General features: G+C 38.2%; 1 protein-coding gene across 1 annotated transcript in view; it reads right to left on the bottom strand.

Moving 5' to 3' along the window:
* The window catches only part of BZW2 (basic leucine zipper and W2 domains 2), a 55,995-nt gene that overhangs the window by 16,498 nt on the left and 16,963 nt on the right, over positions 1-22,534 (bottom strand). The window contains exons 2-6 of the mRNA XM_066554070.1: positions 19,502-19,566; positions 13,217-13,393; positions 12,022-12,125; positions 8,853-8,918; positions 2,815-2,950 (exon numbers count right to left, since the gene is read on the bottom strand). Of these exons, the coding sequence (XP_066410167.1) occupies positions 2,815-2,950; positions 8,853-8,918; positions 12,022-12,125; positions 13,217-13,393; positions 19,502-19,559 (541 nt within the window). The 5' untranslated portion in view covers positions 19,560-19,566. The remainder of the gene's footprint in view (positions 1-2,814; positions 2,951-8,852; positions 8,919-12,021; positions 12,126-13,216; positions 13,394-19,501; positions 19,567-22,534) is intronic.

Genomic DNA, 22,534 nt, shown 5'->3' with positions numbered 1-22,534 from the left:
TAGTGGTGAGACATGATCCTTAGAGAAATATTGTACAGAACCAGGGATGCACCATGCCAGGCCAAGAGAGGCCTCAAAATACTTCCTAGGCTTGGTTTACATGTTGGACACGATGCAGCAATCCTAAATGCTGCAAGCTGACTAACCAACTAACAAAGCCTGGTCAACCAGTAGATGACCTAGGCCTAACTTCCACTGCAAACACCCTGCAGCCTATCCATGAGCTTATGTGCTCAATACCAAACTTGAATGGAATTGTCTCTGTCCCCAAGCATTGTCCCAATACACATATCCTACAGATTTTTGCTAGTTTTAACTTAAAGTAAATTTTATGCCAGCATCAGTATTAGAGGGTGTGCTGTTTTCAGCTGGGGTAGTTAATTTTTTCACAGTGGCTGTATGGGGCTTTATTTTGGATTTATGCTGAACACTGGGTTGATAATACAGATACCTTTTTGTTATTGCTGAGCAGGGCTAACAAAGAGCCAAGACCTTTTCTGCTTTTCCAACTGCCATGCTGGCAAGGAAGCTGGGAGGAGACACAGCTGGGACAGATGACCCCAACTGACCACAGGGATATTCCAGACCATATGACATCATCTTCAGTATATGAAGTAGGGAAAAGAAGCAAAAAGGGAGGAACATTTTAAGTGTCTTCCTAAGTACCCATTACATGTGATGGCGCCCTGCTCTCCTGGAGGTGGCTGAACATCTGTCCATGGGAGACAGTGAACTAATTCCTTGTTTTGCTTTCCCTGTGTGTGCAACTTTTGCTTTCCCCATTAAACTTTATCTCAACCCATGAGGTTTCCAGATTTTACCCCTCCCATTCTCTCCTTGATCCTGGTGGTGTGGGAGTGAGCGAGCAGCTGTGTGGGGCTTGACTGCTGGCTGGGATTACACCAATACAGGGGGAGGCTGTTCCAGGGCTTCACTACCCACATATTTTCAAACTTAATTCTCATTTACAGCCCAAATTTATCACTGGCCTGTTCCTATACTCTGTGCACGTGCTGCCACTCTTTTCCTTTAAATAGCCCTTCTCTTTATGTTTGCTTCATTCTTTTCCCCCTTATTTGCAGAAAGTAATTTCAGTCATTTATTTTATTGACTAACCTCATTAGCTGCTCTTTGCATTTGCATTACTTTGCCAGCACAGGGGACAAGAAAGGTACACTTAACTTTGGCAAGATTCCACCACCACCTAGACCTTTCTCTGTCACTACTACAAGTATGTCAGCAATCCACAAAAGTCTATTTTGTTTTCCATCTATATATAACAGTAAAAGTAGTGACAACACTGAAATAAGGTAATCTAAAAATAAATTAGCTACTTGCACTCAAACTTGACAGACCTCCTGTCCACACAATCTACCCTTATCTCACTTTCAGCCATTTCTTAGCCAATGTTACAAGTCCCATGCTGATCAACAAGTCCCTCAGCTCACCTGTTGCCTTGTGTATTTTAACCTCACTTGCCTGCAGCATTGTTTTTTTGTAAATCAAAGAAATCTTTATTCATGTATGATCTACTTGTTTTGCCTTGCTTTAATCCCCATTTTTAAACTAACTTTGCATCTTCAATTATTCTTGCATAAAATATCTACCCCAGGATACTGACTGAACAATCTTTCCTCAAATGCTGTCATGGATGCATTTTTGTATATATAAATGAAGAACTAAAAGTATATGTAAGCTCTGACAAAAGTTTAGGGCTCCTAGAAACTTAAGTTCCTAATGCAAATAAGAACTGTATTCTTAAAATGCTAAATTTAAAATGCTAAATTTCAATGATTTTTAAAAATTTGGGTTTTCCAATGGCTCTTGTCTTCCCATAACTAGGAAGACTTTCATTTAAATGCATTGCAGACAATCATCCTAAACACATGGATTAGTGCTTTTGTTTGAGATTTTCCCTAGTTTAATTCTGATTTCAAAAGCCATGAGTGATGACAAAGCAAAGCTGCAGCTGTGGCTTTTCTTTCTGCAGCATTTAGAAAACAAATGTAATGGTTAGCATGCTGCAAATGAGAACATGAAGTTAGAATGATTTTTTTAATGAAAATTAGAATACATTCTAGCATATACATAACTCTTTAACAAAACAAAAAAAAAATCATGAAAACTGTTCAACACAACCAGTACATTTGCAATCGTGCCAGGTAGTCAGAACTGTCAGAGAAAGAAACTGTTGAGCAAGCAGTTGTAAAATCAGGTCTCCAAGGTACATCCTATAAATATATAACAAAATCCTTAAATAAAGTAATCTCTAAAAGGCCTTGTACCCTAAGACTGAGAGAACTCACTTACTCATCATGTAATAAACACAAATTCATGAGAAAGTTCATCAGTCACTGATCACTACTAGTATGAAGGCAAAATGCGGGATTGATTTTTCTTCTGCAATATCCCATTGGCCTACATGGGATCTGTCTCACTTCTCACTCACAAGATATTAGCAACACTTGAAGAAATGCCAGATCTATCTCAGGAACAGATATTATACTTCACAACTTTATAGTACCACAATAACACATAAATTCTACAACTTTGCATACGCAAGTATGACTTCCAAAAAACCATAAATCCTCTGGGGTTTTTGTTTTGTGGCTTTTTTCTGTCTGACTGGCCTCTTACAAGATTTCAAAAAGTATGTTGGGCACTGCTGTCTGTATATGCTTCTGCTTTAAAATTCTGATTCTGTTGTACATTCACAAGTTTCCAACTTCCATTTTATTGCAACATATATAACATGTTACAATAAAATACATCTCTTATAAAAAAGCTAAGATAAGGAAAGATATGGAACATTACCTTCTTTGACTATATTGTCAGTGAAGAGGCTTGTTAAAATTGTAGCAGGAAGAGTCCCATTGGCTAACAGGATGCCAGAAAGCATTGCCAGTTTTGTCTGCTCCGTCTCAGTAAAGGCTTTAAGAAACAACAGGAGCTGTGGGCCAGACAAGAAAAAAAAATATTTGAGGCACAGGTAGACAACAGGCAGTAATTAACAGATTTATTTCTTATTTCTTGAGAAGTCTCAATACAAATCACAGCAATCACATCAAAATATACTCAGTGTCATTTCACTGATCCCTTGTAATTTCACTTTCTCCAAGAACACAAGACAGTACCTGAAGGAAGCCTACAAAAAAGATGTAGAGAGACTATTTACAAGAGCAGGTACTCACAGGAGAAGGGGGGATGGCTTCAAACTGAAAGAAAGCTGGTTTAGATTAGATATTACAAAGAAATCTTTCCTGTGAGGGTGGCAAGGTTTTGGGATAGGTTGCCAGAGAAGTTGTAGATGCTCCTCCATCCCTGGGAGTATTCAAGGCCAGGTTGGACAGAGCTCTGAGCAACCTGGTCTAGTAAAACATGTCCTTGCCCATAGCAGATTGGCCCATCTAGTTTGGAGCTAGATGGTCTTTAAGGTCCAAAGCCATTCCATGATTCTTTAAGGTCCAGCCTAAGCCATTCTATGATTCTGTGAAGGATAGGTATAAAACAGCCTTAGGTATAAAACACCTGTCTTCTCCAAATATATGTATGCATGTGTAAAGACAAAAGTACTTGCCACAGGCTTGAGAGACACAGCAATTACAGGGTCACAGACAGGAGCCTGCCTATTCCCATCTTCAGACTTCCAGCTAAGCCGTACAGAGTTACAATTTGTTTTCTAGCTTTCAAAAACTATTGCTCATGGAAACAATAAAAGGATGGGAAAATTTCCTGGTTTTCTTTTAGGGAACACAGCACAATTACAACAGATTTTTTTACTGGCTAAAATAAGAAATATATTTCAAGTTCAGACACTATTGATAAAGCTGACAAAGGACAGACAGGAACACAGGCTGATTTAAGTCCTTGCCATTCCCAGTACTAATTACAAGAGAAAACAAATAGCTTGAGAAAAAATTACAAATCTCATCATCTTGGAAGATCTGAGCTATATATACACCTTTTAATTCTAAAACTGGCAACTAAGTCTATTTTTAAAATCTTAATTTCATACGTTAAAATTACTGCCTCGAGAGTACATTGATGAAGTACATTATGCCCTTTTTCCTTTATAGCAGAAAAAAAAAGCCATGCAGAATCAGATTTTGTCAATGGCATTACTGTTAACAATAATGTTTTCTTAATGTGTTGCTAGTTACCACAATATGGGTGATGGGAAAAAAGAGATGAGACAATAAAGGACATCTTCATTCAATGCAAAAAGCTGCTGATTCCATCAGATGCTAGCTTACAATTTACCATCACCACAGAAGAAGGGAAAAAAAAAAGTACTGCAGATACAATTTTCTGCAGTTAAAAAGAATACTCTTTTTTTTCTTCACAAGGAAGAACAAATGGTACCCTTCCAAAAGGATGTCCTGACCTTCTGCTGTCAGGACACCCTTTTTTCTTTTCTACATGAGCAACAAACGCAATTAAAGCAAAACAGTTTGTTTTGATAGAAAATTCTCACCAGGTTTCCACATTAGGGTATTTCTTAATTATCAGATTCTACCCATACAAAGGGACAGAATATGACACATGTCCCTGAACTTGTTTGTTACCATGGACAGTGAGAGATCTTCTCTGAGATATCCAAGCAGTTTATCAACAAATGTAAAACTTTCTGAATGCAATGATGTTTTAAAAATTCAGGTAACTAACGAAGTTATTAAATCTCATGCAGTGTTTTATGAATAGTTCTGCTCTGCATCAGTGAACAGAACTGAAAAAAACCCTCATTCATACAGTAGCACTTACATAATAACATCAGCTTTAAATTACAGCTTACACAGGACTGAATGACTCAGCCACAGACAAATCACTCGGAATTTTTTTTTTTCAGTGGGCTTCAGCCAAATGACTGCAACACACACTTTTAGCTTAAAAGAACAATTATGAAACTACCAAATCTCAAGGTGTAATTTTATTTCAGCAAACTGTGGCTCAACCACAAAATGCAAGAAAATTTGGGATGCAGAAGAATGGAGTTACTCTTTCTAAATATATGCCTGAGAAACAAATGATGTGCTGTATTTCCGAATGCAGCAACTAACTAATGGTGTAGGCAAAGGAACTCCAGGGCCACATTTAATGGAAAACAGAACATTCTTACAGAATTTCAATATAATCCTAGTGTTAACTGGAAGCCTGTAGATTTAAAGCTTTCTTTATAAAAGCTTTATCAATAATACTGTACTAAAATGAGATTTGCACAAGAAAAAAAAAATCAAAATGAGACCTCTTTCCTGGAAGTACTGAGACTGTTAATAAAGAGGAAACAGCTTCAGATTTCTCTGTACCCCACTTAAATCTTTTTTCTTTTGCTTCTAAATAACCAATAGATGAGGATTTTGATTAGAAAGTGGTCACACTGACCCCTTTAATGTAACAGACCAGGTTTGGTATACTTCTGAGTTCCAACCTCCATCCTTTTATCAGTAATGTGTAGATCATGAACAGTTATATCCATTCATGTAAAATTCTGTTTTAAACAGAACTTTTATCTTCTATACACCCCTCGCTACTTAAAGTATTGTTGGTGCTACTTGCCTAATTTTTGTTTTACTAATATTTTTCAAAAGCTGCTCAAACCTAGACTTGTCCTTTTCTGCTGCTTAAGGATACTATTCTATACTTTCCAGCAGTTGTGAAACACAGTTTAGGGGGAGACTGGGTGATAGAAAAACCCAAATCTTTCATAAACCCATTTTAAAAACCATGAAACAGAACCTAAATTTCAGTTCAAAGCTGTTACTTCAGATTTTCATTGCTGATTATTTTAAGCACTTTTCTTTTAGCATCACAATTACAAACCTCAGTAGGGAAGTCACAAAACATCCAAGAAACTTCAGAATAGTTCCCAACCACCCACAGAACATTCTCCAAGCTAATGCTTCCCTGCTGCTAGCTAAGCACAGACATTACTGCTTTCCTTAGAAACAAACTCATTCCAGGCATAAAAGGGGCAGCTCTGGCTCATTATTTTGTATTTCTGTGATATCTATAAGAATTCCCAATGATATAAACAGAAATTCAGAATGTCTAATAAGCACAAGACCAGGCCTCATGTGATGTTCCATGCTGTTTTTTTCATTAAAGAAAAAGTCTTTTAAGCACAATTTCTGGGTATAGAAGATGTGCCCAAGTAAACACATTAATGCAACATTAAAAAGCACACAAGAAAAACAAGTGCTTCTGATCAGAAGCACTTGTGATTTAAGATTTTAATCACTTTAGTGATTTTAAGATTTCTTGTGATCCAGAAATCTTAAATGGTGAAAATTAAGGAACTCTACCACACAGGGAGCATGGTGTTTTTTTATGTCTTCATTATCTGAACTGGTCTGCTGCTGACAGCTTGTCACATCCGCAGACAGCACTGAATTGTCAGCAATGGAGAAGGCAGCTAATATAGCAACAGATACCTGCTGACTGAGTCTTGCCTTTTATTTGGCTATCTTAAAGCACTTCTGCTTACTCCCTAATCAATCTTAGAATGTTCTTCTCCTCTTATTTCCTAATTCCTAGCTTAATTTACAGTTCTTTCATTAGGAAACTAGGAACACAAATAGTGGATGCTACAACATCTCCCAGCAGTTCAGACATCCTCCTATGACTCGGTAACATTTACCACTCTTAAGACAAAAAAAATCTGTACTTTATCTCAATTCTGATATTAAAAAGTTTATATAGAAAATTGCCTAAACATGCAAACATACTAAATAGACAGATAATAACTGGATTCTTCATCCAAGGAAATACCTATGTAGAGAAAGAAGAACACAAGTTGGGAACTTAGAATTTTATTGAAACTATTACAAAATGTCATGGCCTATACCAGTACATCGGGCCATTCTCATATGAATTTAAGGTGCTTACATCAAAACACAGCAAGTAAGCAATGCATCTAAACATCATCTGTTGAAATGACTTGCACAAAATAATTTAGATGTAAAACTTTAGATATATGGTTTGCTGATGCCATTAGAAAAATTATTAACTGGCAATTTTGGGGAGACAGTTAAGAAATAAAACAACTGAAAGCTAGAAGCAGACAAAAAGGGAAAAGATGGTAGAAAATAATGTCCTAATGAGAAAGTTGTGATCTAGAAGACATAAAGCAAATACTTGTGCAAATACTGCTATCTAAGATAATCTCTCTTGAAAGAAAAGTCCCACTGACAGCATCTGCTTCTTTAGCATGAAACTGCTGGTATCGCCTTGGTTTTCTTGGCATGCCTTTTTCTATGAGAAGAGCTAATTTTCCAAGTGCTCTATCTGCCTAATGAGTCTGCCAGAAATATCACTTTCATTGCTGGGACAATGACCCACAAAAAAATGTCAACGAATCACTCTTACATATTAAACCACTGACTAACTGCAGCCATCTTTGGTCTAGCAGAAACACCTTCTGGAAATGCAAATGTATCTATTTTCTGGACCTCCATGGGCAGCTAGTCTTGTACAAATTTCACCATGCAGGGATTAAAAGATTAAGTGGTTAAAAACCCTGCAGCCTCATAAATGAGAAAACAGCCACTTTGTGGATTCACACAAGCAGGGGGAGGGAGAAGGTAAGCAAAAGGCACCTATAAGTAGTCCTCAAGGGTTTTAAAGGCAATGGCAGTGGAGGTGCCATAGTCTCATCTTGTCACTAAGAGTGCAAAGTGAATTTTTGGAAGCTTAAGAGGATGCAAAGCCAAGCAAGTTACAGAAACGAGCGGAGGCGGCTTGAATTGACATGGCATTTACTTAATATGCTGAGCACTCTCTGAAACTTGAATGCTGTGAGTCAGCGCTTCTCATGTCAGTGATTACAGTAATTAACAGCAGGAACATTAGATTTGTGTGGGGATAGAGGTAAATTTAGGTCTTTAGAATGATGTACTGAGTAATCAGCATCAGTTGATAGGCATGCTGGCCACAAGTGTCAAAATAATTTCCTGTATGAGCAAGAATGTATAAATCAAAGCCAAATTAATTCAGGCACAAGAAGTGCTGGTGAGGTACCAAGCTCCAAATGTACCCTCATTTGACCCTTGCAGCAACCTTTCTAATGTTTAAATAATATGGAAACACATTTTTATGTTTAACAAACATGACACTTTAGTCATGGGACAAGTTTTGCCACTACCAGCATGCCTGTTAAGTTACAGAACAGTACAGTGTTTATTACTTATTCAGGCCATTAGAAAAAGATATTTACATCTGTTACTAGGAACTCAAAATAGACAAAATAAATCTGTATGTTGTTTTTCAAGCATTTTTACCCTGGCTTTTCCTGTCTCCTTAGAATTCAGCATCACAAAACAAAACAGTATCCACAAATAGCCACTACAGTCTAACAGACAAATCCTGAGCACTCTGCCACTGGTGAGGACTTTCTCTTACTCATATCTGTGGCCTCAAATACAAAAAACTTGTGGTTAGGATTAATTTCACAGTGCAGGAGTGGTTTAATATTCATACACCAAGAGACATTCTGCAAAGCAGATTGGCATTTGTTTTTTGGAAAAAAACAGAGAGATGTTCTGCTTGCAGGACAGTAATACCACTTCTCATTAAGAGGTATATTCCAAAGTGTATCAAACTTTTGCACAAAAAAGTCTGGAATAAGAAAATGAGTTTGGTCACAGCAACCAAAGGACTCGTTAATTCAGAAATATGCTACATCAAGTGCTTCCTGCAGTATTCCCACAGAGCTGAATTTGCAGAGTAAAGCTGCCTCCTGTAGATTCCATCCTCTTTACCAGTAGAGCTAAATAGAACACCTAGCAGCATCACATTTGTACATACACAATTATATTAGAAATATAGTAAAAATATTATCAACATGCCATCAACATTACCTTTTTGATTTCATCTTCAAATGCTTTCTCCAGATATTTGTATCTCCTGATAAGTTTATTGAAGACCTAGAGATAAACACAGATTAATTTAAAAAGTGTAACAATTACAGCCATCTTTCTTTACAAAAAAGTGAGGGGAAATAAGCAGCTTGCAGAATGATTTCTCTAGTGTTGTCTGCCACGTGGAGAGCATGAAACATCCTTCTCTCAATTTTGTGATTCTTGCTTCATAGAGCAATGCTTGAATTGGAGAATTTATTGCAGTTTGAATATTTTCATGTTTTTCAAATTTTTTTCTCCTTCTCTGCTTTTCACCCTATCCATAGATAAAGGAAAGGGAGAGAAGGAGGAGGAGGAGGGTAACTGCACCCTTCCTCCAATAATGCAGCCCTGGGGAAGCTTGCAGCTGATGGAGTAAGGGTGCTGGGCATCTTCAAAAGATGCAATACCTTGGAAAATCAACTAACATAAATGTTTACAACAAAACACACTACCGTCACAGAAGAAGGAAGAACATTTGCCAAAGCTTCTACAACAATTATGTTTTTGGAACCACTTGTTCTCCAGTTTTGACCATTTGTTTCCCATCATGTGACCACAGACTATGAAATCAGAAGCAGCACAGGTGCAGAGTTCATTGAAGGTGAAGAAGGAAGAGATAAGAAATTAAATAAACAAATCATCACTTGCACTGCTGTATGAAGAATCAAAGCATATGACTCACTGTCACAGGTAAAAAGGTTTATGTGGGGAACAAATGACATTATTGCCACACTGGATGGGGGAGGAAGGAAAATTAGGTTTAGAAAGCTTCAATTCAGTTTTCATAATATAAAATACATCCAAGCATATTAACTGGTAGTATTTTGCCTCAGAAAAAGTGGAAAATCAAGTGTGGCCATGCTGAGAAGTAGAGACACACAGAATGGTAATAAAATAAGATGAAAAAGGAAGATTCTTGTTAGTATTTCCAAACAAAATTCTGCGTATTTTTTAAGTCTCTGTAAATGACAGAAGCATGACTTTATATGCAAATAATCAGCTAAAGTATCAATACTGACTTCAGTCTTTTGAATTGAAGACTTTTCACTTTTAATCATTTCCATAACTAAATCCATAAAAAACCAGCCACGCTACTTGGGAGACAGAGTAAGAAATTACCTTCTAGGTATCTTCTAGATTAAAAAAAATCTAAATACTATTTTAGACTAACTCCATATTTTCATAATACAGTAAGAGCTCTATTTTTCATTATGCACAAAAAAATGGCAAGGTCAATAAAAGGACACAACTCTTCAGGCATTAATTACAAAATGTTGATTTATTTTGGTGGCTTTTGGTTTGAAGTGCAGAGAATCCATTGAAAATTCCACTCCTTCAAATCCTGAGATGAAGCCTTCCTTTCCATTTTTCAATATGCAATCTTTCACTTTAAATTTCTCCTCGGAGGACTGGCACTGCCAATTTTTGTTCAAAAGATCGTTAAAATATTAAAATTCAAAAAGACAGAATCAATGCATTCACTGATAACAGAGATTTTCCTGAAGCAGAATACCCTGTTTTCAAGAGATGATAAAGCTGACACGTAAGAAATGTTGACTCCCTTTCCAAAAATAAGTATATTTCACTGATTTAGATTATTAATTAGATGTTTTTTAAAGGAGCTTTCTGCTATTAAGCAAACATTTTTTACCAATGCAGATTTTGACCTCAGGACTCTTTAAATCAGCTATGCACTTTTCCAGGAACTTATCACCCTAAACACCTTAGCAAGGACAGCAGCTTTTATTCTTTTAGTCACTGTCTCCAGCATTCCAATAATACCCAGTGATTTAAAAAGATAAATACATACTTAATTAACAGTAAGAGTTTTGACATAGGGAGTTGCAAAGGTATTGCATTTTTATGCAATCCTACTGGTATCCAGAATTGCATGGTGGCTTTGAACTTTCTATAGAATTCTTACTGTAATTTCTCATATAATTACTACCTTCCATTAAGGAGTTGTCCAAAGTTAGTTTCTATTCAAGAATCTTTTAGGGTTCACTGGCTTTTTGTATTAATTTCACACAGGCCTATTTATGCAAGCCTTATTCCTGCAGGAAGAAATGATACATCACACATGCAGGAGAAATGAAAGCTCTTGGAATATATGCCTAACTCCTAACAAGTTATGCAACTAAAGGTTGGAGGCGTGAGCTTTATATTTTTTGTCATTCATGCACTTCATAGAATTGTTTAGGTTGGAAAAAACCTTTAAGACCACAGAGTCCAACTGTTATTCCAGCAGTGCCTAGTGCCACTAAACCATGGCCTTAGGCTACCATGTCTACAGATCTCTTAAATATCTCTGAGACTAGTGACTCCACCATTTCCCTAAGCAGTCTAATACCATGTTTGAAAACTCTTTCAGTGAATAAATTTTTCCTAATATTCATCTAAACCTCACCTGGCACAACTTGAGGCCATTTCCTCTCATCCTGTCACTTGTTACGTGAGAGAAGAGACGGACCCCCACCTGGTCACAGCCTCCTTTCAGGGAATTGTAGAGAGTGATAGGGTTTCCACTGAGCCTCCTTTCCTCCAGGCTAAACACCCCCAGCTCCCTCAGCTACTCTTCACAGGGCTTGTGGTCCAGACCTTCTCCAGCTCTGCTGCCCTTCTCTGGACACTCTCCAGCACCTCAATGTCTTTCTTGTAGTGAGGGCCCCAAAACTGAACACAGGATTGGAGGTGTGGCCTCACCAGCGCTGAGTACAGGGAGATGTACACTGCCCTGATCCTGCTGGCCACACCATTGCTTATAAAAGCTGAATTTATGATACAGTGCATGTGTTTCTTTAAATATGGTCATATAAATATTTCAGTCTGCACACAGAAAAGGTCAACAAAATTAGTAAGGGTGATATCTAGAAATAGACTCAACCAATGGTAGACTGTGATAAGCAAGACTGCTTTTTGTAAAGAAAGCATTGCCAGCTGTGATCAGATTATCTCAAACATCCTATTTTCCTACCTAAAATGTCTGTGTTAGGGCAGATTAATGATTAACAGGATTTTCAATTGGTCTGTAGCTAGCCTAGTGCAGCCGAGACAGTCTGCAGATGTTCCACTCTAATCCCTTTTGACACATAAATGGAAAACAGTAATCAGCTCTGCCTTTACTGACCTGAGCATAATTTCGGATGGCATCATGATCTTCATCTGCAAAAAATACACAGTGGTTGGTCATCTTGGTCTTGTCATTGTCGTCTATGCGTGTTCCTCCAGGAGCTGTGAGAAAGGAGAAAAAAAAAAGGCAAGGAATCATTTCTTACTTTAAAGAATCTAAGATTTAATAAGTCTAGTGAGTCTTATGTTAATATCACAGAGGCAAAAGGCCACACTAACAGTTAGCAGGGAGAGGGAGAAACAGAGACAGACCAAACTTTGCTAAGATGTGATGGCACCTGACAGAAGGAACACCTGGCTGATATGCTGCACTGTAGAACACACAGTCCTCACAGAACTGAATGATTCAGCTCACCCTAAGGAATCTCAGCTGGTCTTGAGAACACAGTGATCAAACAGCTCTGGGTTGGAGCATAACCCTTACACATTATTTTAATTCTTTAAATACCACAATAATGTAAATCCTTCCCAAAGAGAGAAGTATTAGCACTGTGTTAGCAATCTGAGTACTGGGAATATCCTGCTAAGTCCCTCTAATGCTTACCAAGCTCATGTAAACATTCAAAACACTGGCCTATTTTGTCGAGAGTTTTTTCCTAGGTATTTCCTAAGTATATAGCTGCTGTTTCCTACACTACCTAAATCTTACAAAAACATATTTTCTTTTTACATACCAAAGAGCAGGAAGCAGGAGTCAAAGCAATATGACCAGTAAAAGGAGACAACTTACTCAAAATAAAGAGGAAAGTGAAAAGTATGTTTTTGCCAGAAGCTGCCACTGATACCAGGTAGAAAAGTCCCATGAACATCCACAAAGCACACCTCATTATCCTTCACTTCTCTGAGCTACCTTTTGTTGCACCATCTACAAAGCAAGATTTGCAGCAGCTCTTAACCTGGAGTGCACCTTTTCATGCTAATAAATCCTTCTGTTTCCCCTAGTTAGCATGTCTCATTCTCTTTGCTGTTGCAATTATATGCTGGTTTAGCTCAGACAGAAGGCTTCTGAGAGCAGTATCCAGAAAATACCGAGGTATTACTGCACGACAAACAACAAACAGTGCTATGATATGAGATGCAAGCACTGAAATTGTAATACAGGCTATAATTTCCACTGTAGAGGAAGACAGCATCTCAAAAGAAGCAAGCAAGGCTGATCATCAACATTCTCTGTCAGATATTCTGCAGGTTACCTAACATGCTGCCAGCTACCAAAATATCAAAGAGTGTGTCAGCATAGCGGCGATAATCAAGTCGGGAGCCTGCTGCATCCAGAAACTTGGCTATAGCCTCCAGATCATTCCCAGCTTCATTGAGGCCTTGGACAATTGTATCCCTGAAGACTGTGGGTTCAAATTTCTCCTTTTCATCTGAAACAGAGAGAAAGAAGGAGAAGGAGAGAGAGAGAGAGAGTGTCAGTTTCAAAACTTGTTAACATCCTGTATCAGTCAGCAATTGAAAGGACCATGGCACCTAAAATACTCTTCTCATTCTGGTCAACACACCAGAAGTTTGTTTGGCTTATATAATTTCTAGAAATTCTGTAGTGTTTACCCTTGCTTCCCCTCTCCTCATCATCTCCCAACACCAAAACACACATAAACATATGGGAACATAAAGGAAAAGCAACTATTGTTTTCAAACTTCACACTCTTCTCTTGTTCTGAAAGCAGAATAATGGGAATGCCAAGGTATGAGTACATAATCTCAATGTATGAACACTTCACTTTTCATCTCTTGCTATTTTTCTTCTAATAACTATGGTCACATAACTAAAATGTATTCAAAAAGAGTCTTCAGGAAAAACAGGAGACTGAGTTTTATTAATAACTAGTTTTTGAATAAACATTTAAGGCAACACAATGCAATCAAGAATTTGTCTATCCTTTATATTCACAGACCTAAGCAGCACTATGAACACAGCACTCACATTGCTTTTTCCACAGCTGTCCCTTGCTGAATTCAATTAAGGCACAGCCTGACCCCCAAAGTCCCTGTGTCAAGGTCATTAGTCACAACAGAAACAACTGCAACCTCCAGATAACCCTTATGTAGATTTACCCATACCTCCTGCTGCCTTTTTGCCCACGCAGTTAACAGCTTACTGTGGCCACTTGAAGCTTCTTAAGAAAACCTGCCCTGCCTTTATAAAAGGGCACAAATGAAATGCCTGTTACTGTTAAAATAACTTGAACTTCAGAAACAAAATTGCAAGCTGTCCTGTGCACTCATACCCAGGGTTGTTATCACCTGCTGACACAAACACTGATACAAGTTCTTGAGAAAATACCCAGAGGATCAATCCACAGATTTTTACTTACTAAGATAATTGAGGATTGGTTAAATTTCTGTCTAAACATATGCTAAAGCAGTCTGAAATATGCCAGCTGCAACTGTTGCAGACTTTTTGTGAGAGGTTCTGGCCTTTATGCATTCTCTGGCTGCAGGCTTCTGTTCCCTGCTACTCATAGTGCAGCTTTTCATCCCAGGCCTTAAACAAGAGACCTTGCTTTTTAACAGCCTCTCTTCCCTAATCTCTTCCTTCCTGCCATGGTACTTTCATGGCAATTGAATAACTGTTTCACAGACAATTCCTACTTTAGATAGCTTTTCTATTTCTCATACAGCAAAGTTCTCTCTCCTCTGCTGCATGTACCTGGGGAGCACTCATTCTAGCACTTTCAGTACCTCACTCGCACATTCTCTTCCACTTCCAATGCATCCCCTTCTTCCACAGCAATTGTACCTGGAAGGCATAAAGCAGTCCCTTCCACTCAGTGTCCCAGCCACTGGGAAGCTCAGTGGATTAGTCCACTTGTCCTTTCAAGGAGCCAGCTGCAGTTCAAGGGCTGTCTCTCAAGCACTAAGCACTGCAAGACTGTAGGATCCCCTTTTTTTTCCGAGCTTTTCATGACGGAGTCTACCACCCATCTCCACATGGATTGCTTCTCCATCCCCCAAATCTGACCTCAGACCAAAACTGAGACAATTCCATGGACACCCATACATATGCTCAAGCAACATCTGCTCCCAACTCTGGCTCCCCCTGAAGTGATGCACACAAACACAAGGCCAACCTAGATTCTCCACCACCCTGCTCTCAGCACCCAATACACTCACTACTCAATAATGCCCCTTCTCTGGACTGCAAATGACTTCTTCCCAGGCTTTTACTTCACACCAGACCTTGGAATGTTCAGGCTCTCAACCATGTTATCTTGACTTTGGCTGTGATGAAACCCTGGAGTCTGTGTTTTGAGGAACCACCTCTCCTATCTGCAGGGCACAGCCATCAGAGACAAACCAGGAGGTTGAGAAGAGAATTGAAGTATGTGCCTTTGCTCCAAGGAAAAAATGTCCAGAGAGAAGCATGCTACTGGAATCCCTTCCAAGCCACCAGACCTGTTACCAAACACTCAGTCGCAGCTCTCCTCCAACTTGAAGTACAAAACCCAACCCAAACCAAAGAACAAAGCAGCCAACCAAGCAAGAAACAAACCAGTCTTTTACTAAGTACTCCAGTATGTGTACTTCAGGCAGTTTTACTTGTGCACAAGAAACACAGTTCCACCCATAAACAAGCATCTGAGTGCAATTATTCTCTTTGGGATTGCCAAGTAAGTATGTATTATTTGAAGAGTAAAAAGAATTTAAAAATGCTTGATGACACATCAACCAGCAAGAAGACAGACCTTTGTTTTAAGAGCTGAAAAAAAATCCTGTTTTACTTTTTAAAATGTATTTTATGTAAAAATTTAAGATGTTCTCATCTAAACTAGAAGGTATTATAGGCTTGGTATCATGGGTACACAGTGCTCAGTACAAACACAAATACCATGATTAATATTTCTTAGCTATTTAAAAGAGATTCTTTCCCTGCCCCAGAAGTCTTCCTCTTATCTGTAGTAATAATTACCCTATTATTTTCTTGTCTATCACAATCTAAAAATTTACCCAGGAACAGGAGGTGAATTCATTGCATGAAAAATGATTTATAATTTTATTGAAACATTTCCCTACCAAACTTATGTACTGAAGAGGAATTTACATGCTGATGTATTACAAGAGGGTGAGTAAGAAGCCATCACCAACAAGTGGTGACAGTCTGTTGAGCTGTCAAGTGCACAATTACTAAACAAGCACAGATCCAATCATGGGCTGGCAGAGGCAGGTGTAGCTTGCAGATGTGATGCACACAATATCCACTGCAGCAGTGCTATACACAGCTTTTCATTTTCAGCATGTTCCTAGATCCTTATTTCCTATCTTTTGCTTCTAAGAAAATCACCAAGTACGTTCATAGTTCTGTCCTTAATTAATTTTATCACTTCAACAGAAGGCCCACAACTGTAATTCTGTGGAAGAAAAAAGATAACATGAAGTAAGAAGAGAGGCCAAACAAGGTAACATAAAGGTGTTAATATTGACTTTTTATTAGATAATTTTCTTATCTCCACAAATATAGCTCCATAAACACAAGTACTGGCCAGACACCAACTACTGCTGACCCTCACTGAAAAAGGAATATTCAACAGGTACAGAGATTATACTAAGAACTGACCAAACTATTTTATTTGCCTAGATTGATAGGAACTGTGAGATGCCTCCTTCCCTTGGAAGGTTCTTCCCTTAACAGCATAATTTTTCTTCCTTCAAATCTTTTTAAAGTGATTTGAATGTCTGCCACTATATATACTGCATGCAAGGCTTATTTCTTTCATTTGGTTAATCAATATAACTAGAAAGAGATTTACAACCTCCTCCATGGTTCTCTCTCAAAGATATTTTACACACTAAGCATACTTTCAAACTTTAAATTGAAAAACATTGTATTATTCTTTTTTGCTCTCTGAAAGCTCAGAAGTTTTTCACAACCTGAGATTAGTTGCAGCTAGCTGACCAGTGGTAAGAGCTCACATATGCATTAATTTTATTAGATGCCTGACTGCAGTGTCACACCTTGCTGAGATGACAGTGCTCCAGGGATCTGCAGAAGGCACAAAGGAGTACCATGGGACACAAATGGGTAAAAACAAGCAGCTCACTGTCCCCAGCATGTGCATGTTTCAGACCCCTACTGATACATGCCACAGTACAGTCTCCAAAAACCAAAATGTCATGGTCAAACCACAGCTGCTGCACTCTGTCCTGCCTGGGTGACATTTTGGGACTCTCTGGTATACTGAAACTCAGCATAAAAAAAAACCCAATAGTATAATCTAGTCTTAAGCCAAAGACCTAACAACCTGTGGCACTGCTGTGATACAAAAGTATTTGAAAATCTAAGGGAATAAACATACTTGGAAGCCATTTCTTTTCCTCAAACACTCTGCCTCTAGAAAGAACCAAGTATCCATACATTTCTAAGCAGGCTATTAAAATATTAAGGCAACCAGGATGACACTACATTTGAAGAGATTTTATGCTTTGAGTACAGAAAGTGTTTGCATGTTAAAATTTCTATATTAAAGCCACTAAATATCCACAATCCCATTTAAGTAACCTCTCTCAAAAGAAACACTCCAACCAATCTTTCAGACCTCCCCTCATGTCTTTTCTTTCTTCCATGTAATCAGTGAGTTATCTAGGGCTACTTCTAATCACTGTAAACAGAAATCCAAGGTGTAGGCACAGAATTGCAAATCAAGTATCTTTATTTATTCTAATTATTGCTTATATTAAATAGCAGCTAAAGACCAAAGCTGTACTATGACAGATGATGCCAAACTCAGTGGAAAACATAAGGTGAAAGTCTCTATGAGAGAGAGAATATTTTCTAAGACAAGTTTATCAAATAACGTATTTACCACAACTGACTGACCTAGACTGAAAAATACATGGGATCAATCCAGCAGTGTGCATATCTGAGTGCTTCTACTGGCTGATCTGACAGACAGATTTCTTTAGGGGTTGCTAATTCCACTCCTCTGGCTACATCTGTATGGTTGGGAGTTACTGCAGTGCACAGCTCCCACTGCATAATGCTCTCGACCGCGCTGATAGGAAGTTAATCCCACTAATTACTGGAGCACCATGATATTTAATTACAGACAATACTGGTTTCTTTTTTAATTAGTTATCCTTACAAACATTGCATATGCACCATAGGAAAGACATTTTGCATTTAAGAGACTGTACTAGTGAAACAAATTGAAGAAGCGCTGGGTGCAAGGGAGGAAAGATGAGAGAAAGCTGGCACTGCTTTTTAACATGACTGAAACCAAACTATTTTACAATTCCTACCTAAGCTTCATGATCATCCTAGATCTCTAGACACTCATCATTCAGCTCTACAGAGTTGTGACAGAATTTGAAATTTTCTGAGAAAGTTTACCAACTCTTTTTGTTTCTCTCATCCACACTAAGAAATGCTCATATTTATATTTTCTGTCACAAGACATTTAGATAAGCTTTTAAGACATGTTAGCTTTTGATCAGAAACAGGAAAGACAAGATGGAAAAAGTCTGTTTCATGACAGACAGGAACCCCACTTGTCTGCTGTAATAATCTACTATTATACCACCAAAAAATCTAATCCTTCTTTTCACAAACCAGACTTGTTTTTTTGGTGAGAGAGCAGGAAGGGAATAAAATAAACAATTACATGTATTTTGTCACTCTGCCTCAGACTGTTGGGCATTCATCCCAGTCACCCAAACTGCAACAAATGAATTCTGAGTATGGTATAAGCAAGCATGTTAGGATAGTATCTGCTGTGCCAGATACCTGGATGGTACAATCAGCACCACTCAGCTTTCTTTAAAAATGGTTGCTCTGCTGTACTTAAAGTGTTGGTCATGTTTACAGAAAATCAGTATCACAATGAGTAAATTGGGACTCACACAATTGTTTTATTTAAACAATAAAAAACAAAAAAGACTACACTAACACAGGAGAAATAAATATTTGTGAAAGAGGAAGTTCCTGACCTCCTTCTGACCTGAAAACAGGGCCAGTGAGATGATCTGACCATCTCATGGAGAAGGAAGGTGAGAAAATTCCTTTTTAGATAAGAAAGGTTCACTTACAGACATGGCATTAATCTGAGTCAATGAAGTAAAAATGAAAATCAAACCAAAAAAAGCCCAGGTAGTTTTCTTTTCACAACCTTTAAATAAAAGCTCATATTTTGCTTTCTTAGTTGAAAAGGACATTTTAAGAAACACCCAAACCAAACATCTAACAAGTTTTCTTTATCATATGCAAATATATTATAAATTCATTTAGCATCTAATCTTTAACTGAAGCCTCCACAAGACTTCATAACTCATAAACTCAAATTTATATCAAGTCCTAGGGTAGATAGTGAAAATAATATAATTCATAGAGCTTAGTTAAAAGTAACATCTTCAATTTTAACATGGCTGAAAAGAAGGGGAGAAAAATCCTTTAGCTGAACTTTCGACCATTCCACCTGCTCTGTTTCTAGTCATTTTAACAAAGAAGAAAATAAAGCAAAAATTGTAATGCAACCTACCCCTCTTCCTAGTTTTGAACCGCTGGCCTGTTAGCACCGGCTTCTGATTCTTATTCATAAAATTTCTGGAGAAAGAAAGAAAGGGAAAAATATTTATACTCTATCATTTACAGCAATAATTTAATCTAAAGGCAAAATAAAGACTCAGTGTAGCAAAATCCCAACATATGACAGGTAAAGAAAATTCTTAACACATTTTCCAAGAGTAATTCACATTATCTTTAAGATGAAGAGCACTACAATCCAAGGATAACTTCATTAAGATGTGTTTTTCTTAAAACCTGGCTGTTGGCATCTCTGTAAAAAACTGTGAAGATTCAAAACTGACTGGGAAGGTGATGGAGTCACTGCCCTTACTGCTGGGGCAGGGGTACACAACCACTGCCCATGCAGCCCATGGGGATGCTGGGGGCACAGAAGCCACTAAGGCAGAAGACTGGGAACCATCCTGGTGAGGCTCAGCATGGCACAGGTCTCACCCTCTGGCACGGTCACCAGGCAGATGCATGCCCAGGGTTATGCACTGTCCAGCTCAAGACGAGATTTTGTGGTCTAACCATAAAGACAGTGCTTTAACCATCAAATTCTAATCAAACATTTCTTACAAGCATCACTGTATCTTAGCAACTTTCAGTTGTTAAAAGCATGTGGGTGTTGTAAAAATAATAGAAGATAAACAAATCCCTCCCCCCGTCAACTTTGAGCATAAATACAGAGTTAAGGACCTACATGGCACATCATACAACAGTAAAAAATACTGAGCTTGTATGACTTCAGACCTTTACAGCAAATCTTAACACACAATGTCAAAAAAATCGGGAAGTGATAAAATATTAATGTCATTTTATCTAAAGAAAACGAAACTATTTTTAAGCTTTGGATACAATCAGTTTCATCGCACAAAACTTAGCTTATGCAAAGAGCAGCTAAACCAAGAGCTGAATGCAAACAGCAGCAATTAAAAGGAAGCTTTGCAGAATTACGAATCACCACAGGTCATCACCCTGTCCTGCCCACAGCACCTGCCAGCCCTGACACTTAGAGGCCACCTACTTCCCACTCTGCAGGCCATTAGGTCACTGTTACATATGAGTTGCTTGTCCAGAATTAAGCCTTCTCATGCAAGACTTTGAGTATGTTCTTCTAATAACTTTAGTTTTACAGAAATCTGTATTATTTGTATTTCTTCATTGTGAACTCTGCAGGTCTACTTTAGAAGTACACAGATTTCCCAACATGCTTCCTCTACCACAAATGAAAAGAAATTCAAGCTCCATGGCTGAGAAAGCCATCAATCACACGTTACTATCCAAGTAGTGTTTTCTCTACCCCTGAAAGTTCATTTAACTCTCTTAACAATGCTCCAGCTATACAATGTGTTCCCATTCACCAGACCTGTAGTGGCAGCATTCCTAGCTGGCCACTTTTGCAGCATTTCAAATGTTTTACTTGGCAAATCACTTCCTTCTAGTCTAGGTTTACCACTTATCCACAGTCAAAAACTCCGCACGCAGGCACACGAACTGGAAATAGCCAGTACAGTTTAGAGTCAAGGTTTGCTTCCTGTAAGTCACAAAACCACAAACACACAACAAGCAGTTCAACTGAGATTCACACTCATCACTGAGATTTAAAGCTGCAGTTGTAACAGACCAAGGAGCATTTCAAAACAACTGCAACACTTAACATCCTCTGGAAAAATGTTCTGCTCATCTGCAAAGAGTTAAACATGGCCAACCACGGTATCATGGGATCTTTCAAAGTGCTGTAGGATCCAGGAGTGCCTTCACAGCAGAGCTCAAAAGGCTCTTTCCCCTGATGAGACAGCTCAGTGTTAGAGGAACAGGAGGTGCTTTATAAATTAATTAGGCAGATAATCTAGCAATCTACAGGGATGAGCAACAGCCCAGCCTCTAGCCAGTGACTGGCTAGATCTGACATACTTATCTGCTTTGTCTTTCTGTCCTTCAGTTATTTGTAAAGAGAATGATCTATAACATTCACCTAGGTATTTTTGACTTGTTTTTATGTTTTGCCTGGACACCTTACATCTTATTCTAAAAACATTCATTTCAAGAGATAGCAAGAGGACCCCAAAAGGTTTGCAAAGAAAATGTCAAGCAAGGCACACAGCAGGTAAGAACTCCACTTTTCACAGCTCTTCCAGAGCACAAACATGCTGTCAGGCTGGGGTCACCGTGCCCACTTCCTTAAGCAACACACAAAAGCCTTCAACCCAGCATACTGGTACAGTTTCACAGTTTCTGTGAAAGACAGAAATGCATACACTGAATTTCTAATACCAGACTTCTTTCCTTGGATGCAGTGTATTTTTAAGCTGCAAAAACACTTGCATGCACCTGAAGCTTGACTATGGATTTTAGCTGTTGCCTGTGAAGAAAATATATGTCCTTTAAGACAACTGGAAAAAAGATTAAAAAAAAAAGGCAGTTAAAGCAGGACTCCCAACTTGTGGCAGATTTAATGACTAAAGGTGCAACAGAAGAGACACTTGAATAGTTAATTACTAGGAACACAGGATATGCCTCTTCTATACTTAGCTTTAAATGTACTGTGCTTTAATCTGCTCAAGTGAGGGTCTGGCTTTATAAGGCACTGCCTCAAGCAATGGCCCAGGATCCTTCATTAAGAAACAGCATCTTTGAGCAAAACCAACCCAGTGATCTATACTACAATTAAGAATGGCATCAGCTTCTGAAAATAAGATTTTAAAGTGCTGTTGCTACCACAACAGATGCCTGGATAATAGCTTAAAATTTACAAAAGTGAATGCAATGAAAAACTTTTTTTTTAATCAATAAGAAACCAACAACAGTACAAAAGTGGTGGCTGAAGGTTGCAAATTCAGGGTGGAAGCATATAAACTTGCACAGCACATTTGATTGCATCAGAGTGCAGCCTGCCTCCCAGGTGTCAGATAGCTGTAAAACCTTGAAATCACTTAAGACCTTGAACTATTACATATATTCTCCATTTTGAAAGGTACAGCATCTGGGCTCAAAGCCAATGCCA

Source organism: Molothrus aeneus, chromosome 1 (assembly GCF_037042795.1).
Source record: "Molothrus aeneus isolate 106 chromosome 1, BPBGC_Maene_1.0, whole genome shotgun sequence".
Taxonomy (NCBI): domain Eukaryota; kingdom Metazoa; phylum Chordata; class Aves; order Passeriformes; family Icteridae; genus Molothrus; species Molothrus aeneus.
This window is presented reverse-complemented; position numbering and strand designations above follow the sequence as displayed.